At 45.0% G+C, this 14618-nt stretch overlaps 1 protein-coding gene across 1 annotated transcript; it reads right to left on the reverse strand.

Annotated features, from left to right (window-relative positions):
* Positions 1-298: 298 nt before the first annotated feature.
* On the reverse strand, positions 299-13778 carry LOC124799074 (mucin-1-like). The gene is made up of 2 exons (XM_047262612.1): positions 12588-13778; positions 299-809 (listed from the first exon to the last, which is right to left on the reverse strand). The coding sequence occupies exons 1-2, from the start codon at positions 13776-13778 to the stop codon at positions 618-620; spliced, it is 1383 nt and encodes a 460-aa protein (XP_047118568.1). The 3' UTR covers positions 299-617.
* Between the last annotated feature and the right edge of the window lie 840 nt (positions 13779-14618).

Below are 14618 nucleotides of genomic sequence, written 5' to 3' on the forward strand. Positions count from 1 at the left end.
TTCCCTTTCATGTCTCTCGACTCTTATAATTACCATACGGTTTCTGTACAAGTTGTAAATAGCCTTTCGCTCCCTGTATTTTACCCCCGCCACCTTCAACTGAGGCTATTCACCATATATGTTTTCTGGTCTCGACAAATTTTTTCGAAGCGCAGAAAGTGGTACGTAAATTTTGCGGATATGCAGGAAAGAAATTGGTTAGAATTATAGAAAAATAAATGGTTTACTTCGAAGTATCTGCATTTATTCGTATTATTTGGCACAAAAATTACGTACAAATAACATCGTATAAGTTAATGGGAACATGTCTTTTGAGAAGCCACATGACGTATCGAACTGTGGCACCTCACAAGTGTGTTAGTCCGATGACATATTCGGTACTGAGAAGCTGCTCCATTCTCCTCTGCCGCAGGTATTTCTTAACGTAATCTGGTGGTGAAACACTTCTCAAAGTTTGTGTTCTTGTGTCGTTCAGCGCCAGCGTCATCGTGCAAATGCTGCGGTAACTGTTTCGTCAACATTGACGGTGAGGGGGAAACTGCCGGTGGTGTTCTGTTGTGGAGGTGCTGGTGAGATATCTCCTCCAGCTGGCCGGCTGGCGGTAGTGCGGCTTGGAGCTACTGGTAGGATACCTCCGGCCTGAAGCCGGTCTCGTCGGCTCTGTACGAGACGACCTGCTGCCGGCCGTCTGGAAGCAGCACGCGGTACTGGCCCTTGATGCCCTCCTGTTGCGCAGATTCCTCGTGGGCGAAATCTGAGGCGGAGGCGGCGTCCTGGACCGCGTAGCTGAACTGGTAGTTGGCTGGTGTCTGTAATTCATGGAAATACATCAAAACTGACTGGTTGGTACGTGAAACTACATTAGAAACAAAGAAAGAATGCTGTCACGTTGTCGGCTGCGTATGCCACACTTGTCTTGTATAGATCAGTGACAACCGAATACAGAGCTGTCATAGATACCACGAAGAAAAGGCACTGGAAGCAAAGACAACTAAGAAGAGGAGTTCAAAAATGGTTCAAATGGCTCTGAGCACTATGGGACTGAACTGCTGTGGTCATCAGTCCCCTAGAACTTAGAACTACTTAAACCTAACTAACCTAAGGACATCACACACATCCATACCCGAGGCAGGATTCGAACCTGCGGCCGTAGCAGTCGCGCGGTTCCGGACTGAGCGCCTTAACCGAGAGACCACCGCGGCCGGCAAGAAGAGGAGTACTCCTAAAAGAAGCAATAGAGTAAAAAGACCAGCTGTGTTAAACAGGATCGGAGGTTGGAGGGACTACAATGAATATTTGCTGAAGTGGCTTCTTCCAGAATATAACAGCGAAACTCATGGTCAAAGAGATTCTCGAAAATGTATTCATCCTACCATTTGCGGAAGAATAAGGTGCAGCTGCTGTAGCCCAGCCAAAGAATGGAAAAGCGTCCCGTCCCGATAACATTAAACAAAAGGACACTGAAAACAGCAAAGAACAAAATTGTTCATGTCTTCACATGCTGAATGAGTTAGATTCCTGCTGTCTGCAAGTCTTTAATAGTCCAGAAGAGCAATGGTTCTTAAGAGCTACAGACCTAACTGCCTTATTAGCATCTTGAATAAAGTACAGGAATGCTTGTTGTGCAACAGACTGAAGTCCCACTGGGAGCGACAGGGTCTCGACCAGAGCCGGTTCGACTTCAGAAAGGGCAGACCTATAGACGATGCAATTAACTGTGCCCTCAGCATTGTGGTATACTGCAGTAACAAATATGTAATAGGAGTCATGGTTGACATCTCGGGCGACTTTGACAACCTGTGGTACCAGCAAAGTTTTCCGCTTACGGCAATTGGAGGATCCAAAATGTTCGTATCATAACTTCCTAGCTTACTGTGGAGGGCAAATTGTGGAGTAGAGTGCAACGTCCAGTAAAGTAGTCTGGCGAATTACTAAGAGCTGTCAACAGGGATATGTGGACTAATTTTCTGAGACCTTACTCTTGAGCCTTTGCTAACAACTGCAAACGAAAACGCTGAAGTGTCGAGGGTAATAACCTATGCCGTCGACACACTGGTTGTGGTGGCAGAGAACTAAGGGCCAGGCTGGAAAGAAAAGCATGTTATCTACTTGCTCAGGTGCAAACGTGGCACTCAGATAACAAATTAGAAATCGCAGCAAATAAGACTACCTGCTGCTCAAAGGGAGCCTCTCCCTCTCGCGGAATCCCACTCTCAAAATTTGGATTGGGATTGGTGGGGAGGGGGAAGGGAGACTCCGGTGCGATGCAGTGAGATATGTATTTAGGCGTACACTAGGACGAGAAGGGCAACCTTCACACTCATACATCTCACATAGGTCAGAAAACTAACAAAGATATGTGAAAGTTGGAAACACTGGGTGAAAATGACTTTAAGATCCCTTTGCCACAGCTTCGACTCTATCATGACACAATACTCACTGCTGTCGTGGGATTTGCCGCCAGCGTGGTGGCACACAGGCCGTGATACAGTCGAAACAATTTAATCCTAAGACGTGCACCGAAAAGTGTGTTGCTAAGTCTCACTGACATATGGAACAATATTGACGGAGGCACTATTAATCATAAGAGGCATGTGCCAAATGGATATTACTGTCAGATATAGAGGGAATCTTCCCCAGATGAGAGAAATGATGAGTCAGGAAATATCAACGAAACATGAGTTAAAATTATGGAAACTGTATGAGTGGCAAAGAGAATAGCACACAATGACAATATCAAATGTATTCGCAGTTGCGGATATGGACAACCTTCAGTTGTATAATGGAATAACGACATTGAAAATTTGTGCGGGTCCGCGACTCGACCCTGGATTTCCCCGCTTGTCGCGAGCGGTTGCCTTAAGCACTTCGACTATACGAGAACAGTTCATGGTTAGACCCAAATTGCAATATGTAGTGGTCCTTGTTGTGACTTGGCAATACAGCCAAGTCACTATGAGAGGAAGCCGAAAGGCACGCGCTTAAGCTCACGCAGGCTGGCGCGAGGTCTGGAACATTTAAGGGAATTAATAGTAGCAAATAAAGTACGTAGTTGATGTAATACTTAACTTTAATCCACAATCGGTGTACATCGCTCTTGTTTAGACATTATTACACTGAATATAAACTGGTAATGGCGCCTTGCTAGGTCGTAGCAAATGACGTAGCTAAAGGCTATGCTAACTATCGTCTCGGCAAATGAGAGCGTATTTGTCAGTGTAGCATCGCTAGCAAAGTCGGCCGTACAACTGGGGCGAGTGCTAGTAAGTCTCTCTAGACCTGCCGTGTGGCGGCGCTCGGTCTGCAATCACTGACAGTGGCGACACGCGGGTCCGACGTATACTAACGGACCGCGGCCGATTTAAAGGCCACCACCTAGCAAGTGTGGTGTCTGGCGGTGACACCACAGTCCTTGTGTGTACAACCTGCACTCGTACATTCATTGTGCATATTCCTGAACAGGAGAGACATTTTAATTGAAAGTCGCTAGCCCTGTATCGGCGGATAAATATGATACTGCAGTGCATGCATGTTCGAAGAAGCAGCACTGCAGCGACTACAGTTGTTACGAAATACAAGAAATGTATTCGCAGTTGCGAATATCTACAACTTTTAGCTGTATAATGGAATGACGAAATTGAAAGTTTGTGCCGGGCTGGTAGCTGGTACTCGAGCCCGAATTTCCATCTTGTCGCGAGCAGTCCCCTTAACCATTCGGCTATCCAGCCATGCTCTACGGCCAGACACAAACTGTCGTTGTCTTTGGTTAGTAGCGGGTAAGTTCCTAGATCATGCACTGCTAGTTGGAGGCGACTTTAACTTACCAAGTACGGCCTGGGATGTCTATATATTCATTGTAGGGAGTAGAGACACGTTTTCTGAAAACTGTCTTGAGCAGCTAGTTCAGCAGTCCACACGAAATGGAAATATTTTAGCTCTTGTAGCTACAAATAGCCAGACATTATGGGCAACGTCAGTATCGAAACGAGGACTAACGATGATGATGTCATTATAGCAACTATGATTACGAAAGTTAATAGATTAGTCAAGAAGGCTATGAGAGTGTTTCTGCTAGAAACAGCCGATAATCAGTTGTTAGCTTCTCACTTAGACAATGATCGACATCACTTGTTCCAGTAAGATGGACGGAGAGTAATTATGGACAAAGTTTAAGCAGGCTGTAAAACTTGGTCCAGAGAATTATGTGAATAGTGAGTGAATTAAGGACAGAAAGGACCCACCATGATTTAATAACGGGATTCGGAAAATGCTGAGCAAGCACAGCCTGTTGCGCTCTCGGTTCAAAAAAGAACGCGTAAATGAAGACAAGTCATGGTTAGTAGAGAATCGCACGTCTGTGAAAAGATAATTGCATGGTCGTGAAACATCGACTGCTGGAAAACCGGAACAGATGATAATAGAGGCATTTGAGACGTGGTGCTGTTGGAAGTTAGGTGGACTGATAAACTAAGGAATGAGGATGGTCTCGGCAGGATTGGCGAGGTAAGAAATATATGGAAAATACTGCTAAGAAGAACGGACAGGATGATGGGACGTCGGCAAAACACCAGGGAATAACTTCCTTGGTCCTGGAGGGAGCCGCAGAGGGTAAAAACTGTATAGGAAGACAGAGATTGGAATACATCTAGCAGATAACTGAGGACATAGGTTGCAGCTGGTACTCTGAGATGGAAAGGCGAGCACAGAAAGGAGTCGGTAGTGGGCCGCGTCAAACCAGTCAAACCACTGCCGGAATGCTGGAAAGTCTCTCTGTGTAAATATATATATTTGGTTGTCTCTATTTACTCATGCATTCACATTCATCTCGTCTCTTCTGTTAAATTGATTTTTTTCCCTGTAAGAAATACCAGCAATATCACACACACAGACAGCAAAATAAATAACCGAATGAGATTATACGTAAAGCCTTATATGTTTTGGAAAATGCATTTTTCACCTTGTCTTATTAAATGTATTTATTCATGTTCGCGATTTCGGCTGTTGTGCCGTTATGTAGTTTCAGCTCAGAATGACGTGTACCAGAGGATATAGTTCCTTTTGACATTGTCCTCGTTATAATCCTCTACATTACTAAACGGCTAAAACACTTAATTTGTCATCCAGTCTCAGTCACATTTGCCTGTCTAACGGCTTTCAGGAGCAACAAAAATTTGTTTTTCTGTTATTCATATAATAATTAATGAGCAAATTTAAAAATTTAAAATGCTGTCGTAAACTAGTAGGATGTAAAATCCTACGTTAGAGGTTTAACACAATAAACCATATATGTGCTTCAGTTAAATTACAGGGACCGCCCTCTTTGTTCGAAGTCAACGTGCAATACTCAATCACAGACTCAGGTGGCAGCACTAGCAGTGGAGGGTAGACAGAGCGAGTCGGGCGAACCCGGATAACAATACAGTCGTTGTCCTAGTGCGGCAATGCAGCGATTTATCTGATGTCGAAAAGGGCATGATCATTGGCTTTCGGGCCAAGGGTAGAAATACTTCCGATATTGCTAAGTTTGTAAACTGTTCGTGTGTCGCTGTCGTTAAACTTAATGGTGCATGCCACAGTGGCGCTATCCAAAGCTGGTGCCGAGCCAACTGTGGGATACCAGGGTCCATAGATGATAGGGATGAACCACAGCTGCGGTGACATGCACGGACGAGTAGACGTGCAACTGTTGGGCGAAACTTCCTGACGGATAAATACTGTGTGCCGGGTCGAGACTCGAACTCGGGACCTTTGCCTTTCGCTGGCAAGTGCTCTACCAACTGAGCTACCCAAGTACGACTCACGCCCCGTGCTCACAGCTTTACTTCTGCCAATATCTCATCTCCTATCTTCCAAACCTTACAGAAGCTCTCCTGGATCGCAGGAGAGCTTCTGTAAAGTTTGGAAGGTAGGAGACGAGATACTGGCAGAAATAAAGCTGTGAGGACGGGGCGTGAGTCGTGCTTGGGTAGCTCAGTTGGTTCTGCCAGTATCGGAAGATAGGAGACGAGATAATGGCAGAAGTAAAGCTGTGAGGACGGGGCGTGAGTCGTGCTTGGGTAGCTCAGTTGGTAGAGCACTTGCCCGCGAAAGGCAAAGGTCCCTAGTTCGAGTCTCGGTCCGGCACACAGTTTTAATCTGCCAGGAAGTTTCATATCAGCGCACACTCCGCTGCAGAGTGAAAATCTCATTCTGGAAACTGTTGAGCGACTCACCGCCCCGAAGAACCAAGGGTCTACCAACAGAGTCACCCAGTGTTTCCTGACCAAACGCTGAGCGAAAGTTGCTGCATATGGTCCTCCGCAACTGGCTATTGGTTCATGTTCCCATGCTGACTGCTGCTCGTCGTCGAAGAAGGCCGGAATTTCATGCCAGTGGCGAAACTGCACCTCCACGGAGTGGCGACAGGTGATCTTTTAAGATGAATCACGTTTCAGGTTCCAGTGTGCTGATGGCCGTTGTCGTGTACAGCGTGAAACATCTGAAAGCAAACACCCTTCAACCAGGAGGGAGTCTTGAGGTCTGGGGAATGTTTTCGTGGTTTTCCCTTGGTAATATTGTCATTCTGGAAGGCCCTAAGGATCAACGCAAGTATGTATCTATCCTTGGGTACCATGTGCGCCCCTAAGTGCTGTTACATTTTTCCTCAGCACGATGGCATATACCACCAGGACATTGCAAAGTGTCACACAGCTCGCAGTGTACGAGCATGTTTTGAATAGCACCAGGGTGAGTTTATCATTCTCCTCTGGTCGCCAAACGTCCCGGGTTTAAACCCAATAGAGAATCTGTAGGACCACCTTGACCGGATAGTTCGCGCTACGGATCCTCAATCAAGATACCTAGCTCACCTGGCCACGGCACTGGAGTTACCATACCTCTCCGTCCCTGTCGGTACCTTCCGGAACCTCATTAACACTCTCCCTCCACATCTCGTGCCGCAAAAGGTGGTTATTCAGGTTTTTAACATGTGGTCACATTTACGTGACTCGACTGCGTATTAAAGTTAGAAATAATGTTTGTGTCTTGAGGTAGTGGATCTCACTTCGCGCAGATTATCCAGATTATATTCAACCAGTATTTAAGAATGAGAACACTTGCCGAATTCCAAGAAACATTACAAACAATTTCAAACCTTCTCGAAAGTTCTTATCGCCCCATAAAATAAAGAAAAAATAAAAGTTTTTTTTTACAGTTTCGCTGTTCATGCAGTAAAGCTTCGGCGTCAGACATGACGTTTCAATTAATACTTCTTTAGGCTACTACTAGCTCTGTTCGAAACATGTTTTCCGTACAGTATCCACATACACCACTGAATGTAACGGCAAAATTATATCGTGGTACGACACATATTTCTAAAGGCATTACGCCACAAACATCGAGACGTCTGAAAAAGTGACTTTTCCTCAAACGGATTGCAAGCTTTTCAGAAACATATATTACTTCTCAAAATCGGAAACTTTGTTGGCGAGTAGTTCTTAAGTGACTACTATACGAGGCCTGTTCAGAAAGTAATCTCCGATTGATTGCCAAATTGAAACCACAGTGAACATCAGAAATGTCTTACTTGTAACAATTAGCTACACCTTTCAGCTACTTCTCTACGTAGTCGCCGTTCTGACTTAGACTTTTGTCATAGCGTTGTACCAACTTTTCAATAGCCTCATCATAGAAGGCAGCCGCCAGTGCCTTCCGCCAATTCTCCACGCTGGCCTACACCTCGTTGTCTGTGTCAAAATGTTGTCTTCAAAGACAGCGGTTCATGTGACCAGAGATGAAACTCAGGGGGAGACAATTGCGGACTGTATTGTGGGTAATCTAACATTTCCATTTGAAAACGATGCAGGAGCATCTTCATTGCCCCTGCAGAATGCGGCTGAGAATTGTCTTGAAGAAGAAACAGAACGACAGTTATGTAATGTTAGCTGCATAGCTTCAGGCGAAATTTCTCACCAGGCTCTCGTACTTGGCGGCAGACACTATTTTCTAGACATCTTTACGCACTCACTGCGAGCTCAGAAATGAGAAGAGCGACGTGATGCTAACTGGGGTTATACTAGAGACACTACCCAACACATCTGTGCAAAGCTTTATCGGATTTTCATAGTCGTTTCCATTTCGCGACCGATCGGAGCTTACTTTCTGAACGCCCCTCGTATACATGGCCTACGAGAAAGTAGGGCAAAATGCTGCTCGTATTTTTGATGTGGGCCTGCAGGATGTGATAAAAGTTTTTTGTACAAAACAAATCAAACCAACGTCATTTGGAGTTTTTTGTCTCCAACCATAAAGGTTTTACATGCTCAACGGAAAATACTTAATACGTTAACTCATTCGTAAAATTATCAAAGGTTTGAAGCCTTTTTACACATGGGAGTTCAATTATTTACAGAATAAGGACGGGGGTTTATAGTGTTTACATTTTTCATGTATATAATAAGAGAGGCGTCTTCGTCATCTATACAGGGTGGTCAGAAACAGCATAAAAACATGTAAGAGTGTTGCAGGGGAGATTGTGCTGAGAAAAAGATTGTTAAGAAAAAAAATTAGTTATGTTCCTGCGCTTCCTAGTTGTTTAGCATTGAAGTTAGCCAGTGAGGTCGTCATGCGCTAAAATTCAAGCAGCCTGACAGCGGCGTGTCGCCAAACCTGTTCTTCGTTTGGTTTCCACAAATCGAAAAAAACGTGCCTTTTCGCACCGAGCTTAAATTTATCACTTCCGAAAAAGACACATTTTTATCTGGTAATGAGCATCTGAACACGTAATAACCTACGAACCCGTAGATGTCTGTGCATTACCACATTTTAGCGCATGCAAGTGCTTGAATTCGCGCGCGCGATGACCTGATTGGCTAACTCCAATGCTATATATCTCGGAAACGGAGTAACGTATCAAATTTTTTGCTTAACAAAACAACCTACCCTGTATCACTCATAAGAGCTTTTCAGACTGTTTCTGATCACCCCGTATAGTTGAACGTGGCACTTAATATAATATAAATTGTATTAACCAGTAGTAAACAAATAGTTATTTTATCGGAAGCTCTTGGTTATTCTGAAGCGTAAATTTTTTTTGAAAGTGAAACCCACAGGTGATTGTCTAACATAACAAAAAACGTAAGGGTGCACAAAAAATATACAAAGAAATTATGTGTTGCTCCATATGGAATCCTTAAAATATATATACTGCTCAAGCAGACCTGGAAGAAAATAGTGTAGACTATAGGCGAGGGTGCTGGATGCAAAACTTTCTTCTATTCGTCGACTTCCGCGTAGTCGGAACTGTCGGTTACAGAGTGACCAAAATAAAACTAGCTTGGAATATTTTTATAAGCCTGAATAGAAATAAGTCACGTGACTTAAAAAACAGGAGAACTGCTCTTAAGAGGAGGTATTGTGAATGTACCTCAGCAGACCGAAACCCGATGTACAGAACAAGGTGGCACGTACGTTATACCATTGTTAGTTCTACCTTTTCCTTTTCCACTCGAAAATGGAGCGAGGGATAAGAGGTGACCTACATGCCGTAATATCTCTTATTTTGTCCATAAGGTCCTTAAGCTTAATAAACATGAGAGGTAATAATAACTTTTGGCAGTCGCTAGTAAATTATGTTACTAATAGCGTTTAGTGAAAAGTTATACTTCTCTAGATCACAATTTATTTCCTAAGCACTCTTGAATTTGATGCTTCGTTGTGTACACTGTATCACACAGTTGTGACGAAATGCAGCACTAACGTCTCGAGCGGGTTTTCTTTTGCCGTCCTACATACAGGGAACCACCTCCGTCAATAATAGCATCAAAGGGGGGTCATCATCTACACTAACTCTACCCCCTGATGTTTTTTAAAGGACAAAGAGAAAGTAAAACCATCACCCAGAAAGTCATCCAGTCGATTATGTCACCAACTCGACAACGTCAGATAAATAGATTCTTCCTGTAAAATAATTCCCATGTACTGTTCCCAATGTGCTATGCAAGAGACGTTCGTCAACGGCATTGGAAGTATGATCACCGGATCCGTCTTTCTACATCAGAATTACTTCAGTTTTTCAAGAGCTTTGCTGAAAAATACACACACACACACACATACACACACACACACACACACACACACACACACACACACGTTTAGAGAGAGGGAGAAAGAGGGAGAGAGAGAGAAAGAGGGGGAGAGAGAGGGAGGGAGAAAGAGGGAGGGAGAGAGAGAGAGAGAGAGAGAGAGAGAGAGAGAGAGAGAGAGAGAAAGAGAGAGAGAGATAGAAATAAGTAGAGAGACAGAGAGAGAGCTTGGTTGCGGGTTTGTAGTTATTACTTATTTATCAAAGACGCGTTTCGCCTGATTCAGGAATCTTCAGATTGGTCTACACAAAATATGTAAACTTCATTGAAAGTATCATAATTCCATTATTCAAAATTGGAGTTACTGGCAGGAAACTGTAGCACGACTTACTGATAACAGCTAATGTTAGGCACACGGGACACCAAGCACACAAAATGTCCAAGCAAATAATTGTCTCTTCAAATATAAAACTGAATAGAACTGAATGTAGCCGAAAAATAATCAAACCCGGTGACCGGTTTTATCATGAAAATATAGTACACACTTTGAATAAAGAAGAAAAAGAAAAACAACGGATTAACTTCTTGAGTCATGCACCAAAGTCCAATGAGGACAAAACAGTATCAGGCCTACGTAGATCTGTCACCAAGTAAACATGTTGGATGTGCAATTGCTCATATTCTGGCTATGAAAATAGTACTGGGCATGGACACAAAGAAGCCGAGTGTCTCCAGCTAACAGCAGGTGGCGTCAGTGTACTAACAGTTGCCATGTATTATATACTTGCCAAATATAGGCAAGGATGAAATAGCAAAACATGAGAGCTATCACGAACAACACAGATATTAATCTAATCGTATTAAACATTGTGGGTAATCCGTTTACAAACATGGGCCAGAAAAACAAGATAAAAATTAATGAATAAAATTTGTTGCTGTAACGCATGAAGGACTCTCAAATGGTAATGACAATCGTCAAAGATGAATGCAGGAGGTAACTGGTTATACATTACAGGCCCATATAGAAGTTGAAAAGATTACAATTAACATAAAACTGGAGAATTAAGCAGTAGAGCCTAAAATACTGGCGATATGAGATGCACAAAAATCAAATGGTCCTCCAGGCCTCCATAGGGAACAAATACAGAAACACTTCCCAATATCACTTCCTTTTTCTCTGTGAAAGACTGCATGGAGCCAAGAGCCAGCAGTAGCGCGCGCCCATAATCTCGAATGTATGGAGCAAAATCTATGGTTAATAAATAATGTATACAAGTGAATCTATACAGAGGGAGAAACAAGCCACAGCATTAGATCGTGTCATACTGTGACCATTTGCCACACAAACCTTAGGTATTATCAGTACCACATGCAGATTCTATGTGTGGGTGACAACCAAAATGTGGTGTAGAATACGGTGCGTATACCAAATAAGAAGCAATAAGTAAAACAGGAAGGCTAAAAATTACAGTTTAAAATGTAATCAACGTTTTCGACAAATACAAGGTAGCTCAGACTAAACTTAGGATACTATGCGACATGTCTAAGCTACCTCGTATTTGTTACCTTTCAAACCGTAATTTTTAGTCTTTCTGTTTTGATTATACAGTACGTCGGTTATCACACGTACATAGAGACCTTACTTTTTTCCTTGTTAGATTACCCACAATTTTAATACGATTAGTTTCAGATCAGTTTTATGTATGATTCGTAATAGCTCATGTTTTGCTATATATCCCTTGCCTATATTTGGCAATTAAATAGTACTTGGTGACTGACAGCTCACTGACGCCATCTGCTGTGAGGTGCGGACACTCGACGCTCGCTTCTCTGTATTTCAGTTCAAAATGGTTCAAATGGCTCTGAGCACTATGGGACTTAACTTATGAGGTCATCAGTCCCCTAGAGCTTAGAACTACTTAAACCTAACTTACCTAAGGACATCACACACATCCATGCCCCAGGCAGGATTCGACCCTGCGATCGTAGCAGCCGCGCGGTTCCAGACTGCAACGCCTAGAACAGCTCGGCCACACCGGCCGGCTGTATTCCAGTGCCCACCCCCTAGTGCTATTTGCGTAGCCCGGATATGAGCAACTTCACCTCCAACGTGTTAACATGATGACAGATTTATGTAGGCCTGATACTGTTTTGTACTCATGGTGCATCCCTCAACAGGTTAATCTGTTGTTTTTTGTCTTCTTTCTTCAAAGTGCGATTTTTTTAATTTATAGGACACCGGGAGATATTTCCGAATATTTGACGAGGGCATTTATTTACTGGGGCATACACGACATCACGTATTCCTAACACCCTCTAATATCAGTAAGCCGTTTCTTACTAATACTCCAGTTTTCAAAATGCGATCAAGCATTTTTTGAGTAACGCCATACGTAGGTGTCTTAAACAGGCGAAACTCGTAATTGGTAAATAAATAATAATAACAAGCCTGCAACCAAGACAGTTTGTCTCTGCAGCAGATGGATATATCAATATACGTATGTAAACGTTATTAAGAATTCTTACCTCTTTTCCAGCAGATATTTCGTTTGAGATTGCTGGGAAGTTGCACGGATTCTCTGGTGTGCAGAGAGCCCTGTTTGAAATCGATACTCTCTGTGGTGAAGAAAACGCTTCAGGCCTGGAGACCAGCTGCGATGAAGAAGCACTCGTGGAAGGTGCGAAACGAAAAGCGCCAGAGCTGGGCCCCACTTGTGACGGAGCCGCAGTGTTGGAGATTGACGGGCGAGAAGCTTCTGATCTGGGGAACAGCTGCGTTGGCGATGCGCCATTTGAAATTGGCCCCTGAGGAGCATTTGGTCTGAACACAACCCTCGCTGGAGGTGCATTGTTGGGAAATGACAGCCGTGGGACGTCAGAGCCCATCTGTGTTTGAGGTGCACTGTTAGGAAGCGCCACCCTGGAAGTGTCAGATCTGAAGATGGGTTGAGCTGGCGGTAAAGTATTTGTAAATGACAAGCGAGGAGCGTCAGATCTGGAGACCAGTTGGGTAGGCGGTGCGTTGTTGGAAAATGAAAGCGGAGGGACGTCAGATCTCGAGGTCAGCTGCGCAGGGAGAGCGTTGTTAGAAAACTGAGGAGAAGTGCGAAATGAGACTGTAGCAGGCGAAACATTAGGACGCGCCTCCATCAGAGTCTGTGAGGGTGCCTGATTCTGGAACGTTCCAGTTAACGGGAGAGGCGATACCGAGCTGACAGGGGAGCGGGAAAATTCTGGTGGTGGGGGGAAGTTGGCGAAACTCTGCACGCGAGGTACGGCGTCGGATGGTGCTGCGGTAGGGAATCCTGTGAAGAAGTTGTTGGGGTTGGGGAACGATGTCACCTGCAGGGGATCAGGGCACGAGCCGGAGTCTCTGCAGCTGGCAGCACGCGCCGTGAGGCCATCGAGATCCGACAGTGGCGGGTTGTCGCCGAGCCTGAAGAAGACTCGCCGAGTGGGGACCAAGTCGCCGGACGGCTGCCCCGCCAGCGGCGATAGTGGCGGCGGAGGCGGGCGCGCGGGGAACCCCCTGGGCGCGCCGGCGCTCTGCAGGAAGCGCGCGTCCACTGGTGGGCCCTGCGGCTGCGGCAGCGACTCGCCAGCCTGCCGGAAGTCGCTGGTGAAGGCGTCGGCGGGCGGCGCCGCAAGCAGCTCCGACACGTCCGCGTCGGCGCACAGAGGGCAGCAGGCGACCAGCAGCAGCGCGGCAGTTATCATCTGGAACCAGGACGTGGCACTTGAGCCTGAAGTCGCAAAAAGGGCGGTCCCGCAGGGACGCCCGAAAAGCACGCTCACTCACTCACTCTCTCATGTACTGTCATCCGTAAACTCTATCATGAAGTAGAGCCTTCGGGGACGTGGAACGAATCAGAACATTTGGGGGAACAGAAAATACAGTATATCCGTAAAGTCATGGCGTAGCTGTGAACGCTTCTAGTGGCTGACAGAACCAAAACGAAGGGTTGATCGCAAAGAGTCCCTGTAAAATAATGTTCAGTGGCGTCCACGTGCTGGTGGTGATGCAACACAACGAACTGCGTAGCAGCAGTCCATCCACGAGGTGTAGACGATGCAGAGCAAAGTTCATTGTGGTATGTGGCTTGATAACTTGAAACTGTATACAGCGAAGAGCCACCAGTTACGCTACTGGCCATTAAAATTGCTACACCACGAAGATGACGTGCTCCAGACGCGAAATTTAACCGACAGGAAGAAGATGCTGTGATATGCAAATGATTAGCTTTTCAGGACATTCACACAAGGTTGGCGCCGGTGGCGACACCTACAACGTGCTGACATGAGGAAAGTTTCCAACCGATTTCTCATACACAAACAGCAGTTGACCGCCGTTGCCTGGTGAAACGTTGTTGTGATGCCTCGTGTAAGGAGGAGAAATGCGTAACATTACAGTTGCGATTTTGATAAAGGTCGGATTGTAGCTTATCGCGATTGCGGTTTATCGTACCGCGACATTGCTGCTCGCGTTGGTCGAGATCCAATGACTGTTAGCACAATAAGGAATCGGTGGGTTCAGGAGGGGAATAAGGAATGCCGTGC

This window comes from Schistocerca piceifrons, chromosome 5 (genome assembly GCF_021461385.2).
Source record: "Schistocerca piceifrons isolate TAMUIC-IGC-003096 chromosome 5, iqSchPice1.1, whole genome shotgun sequence".
NCBI classification, from domain to species: domain Eukaryota; kingdom Metazoa; phylum Arthropoda; class Insecta; order Orthoptera; family Acrididae; genus Schistocerca; species Schistocerca piceifrons.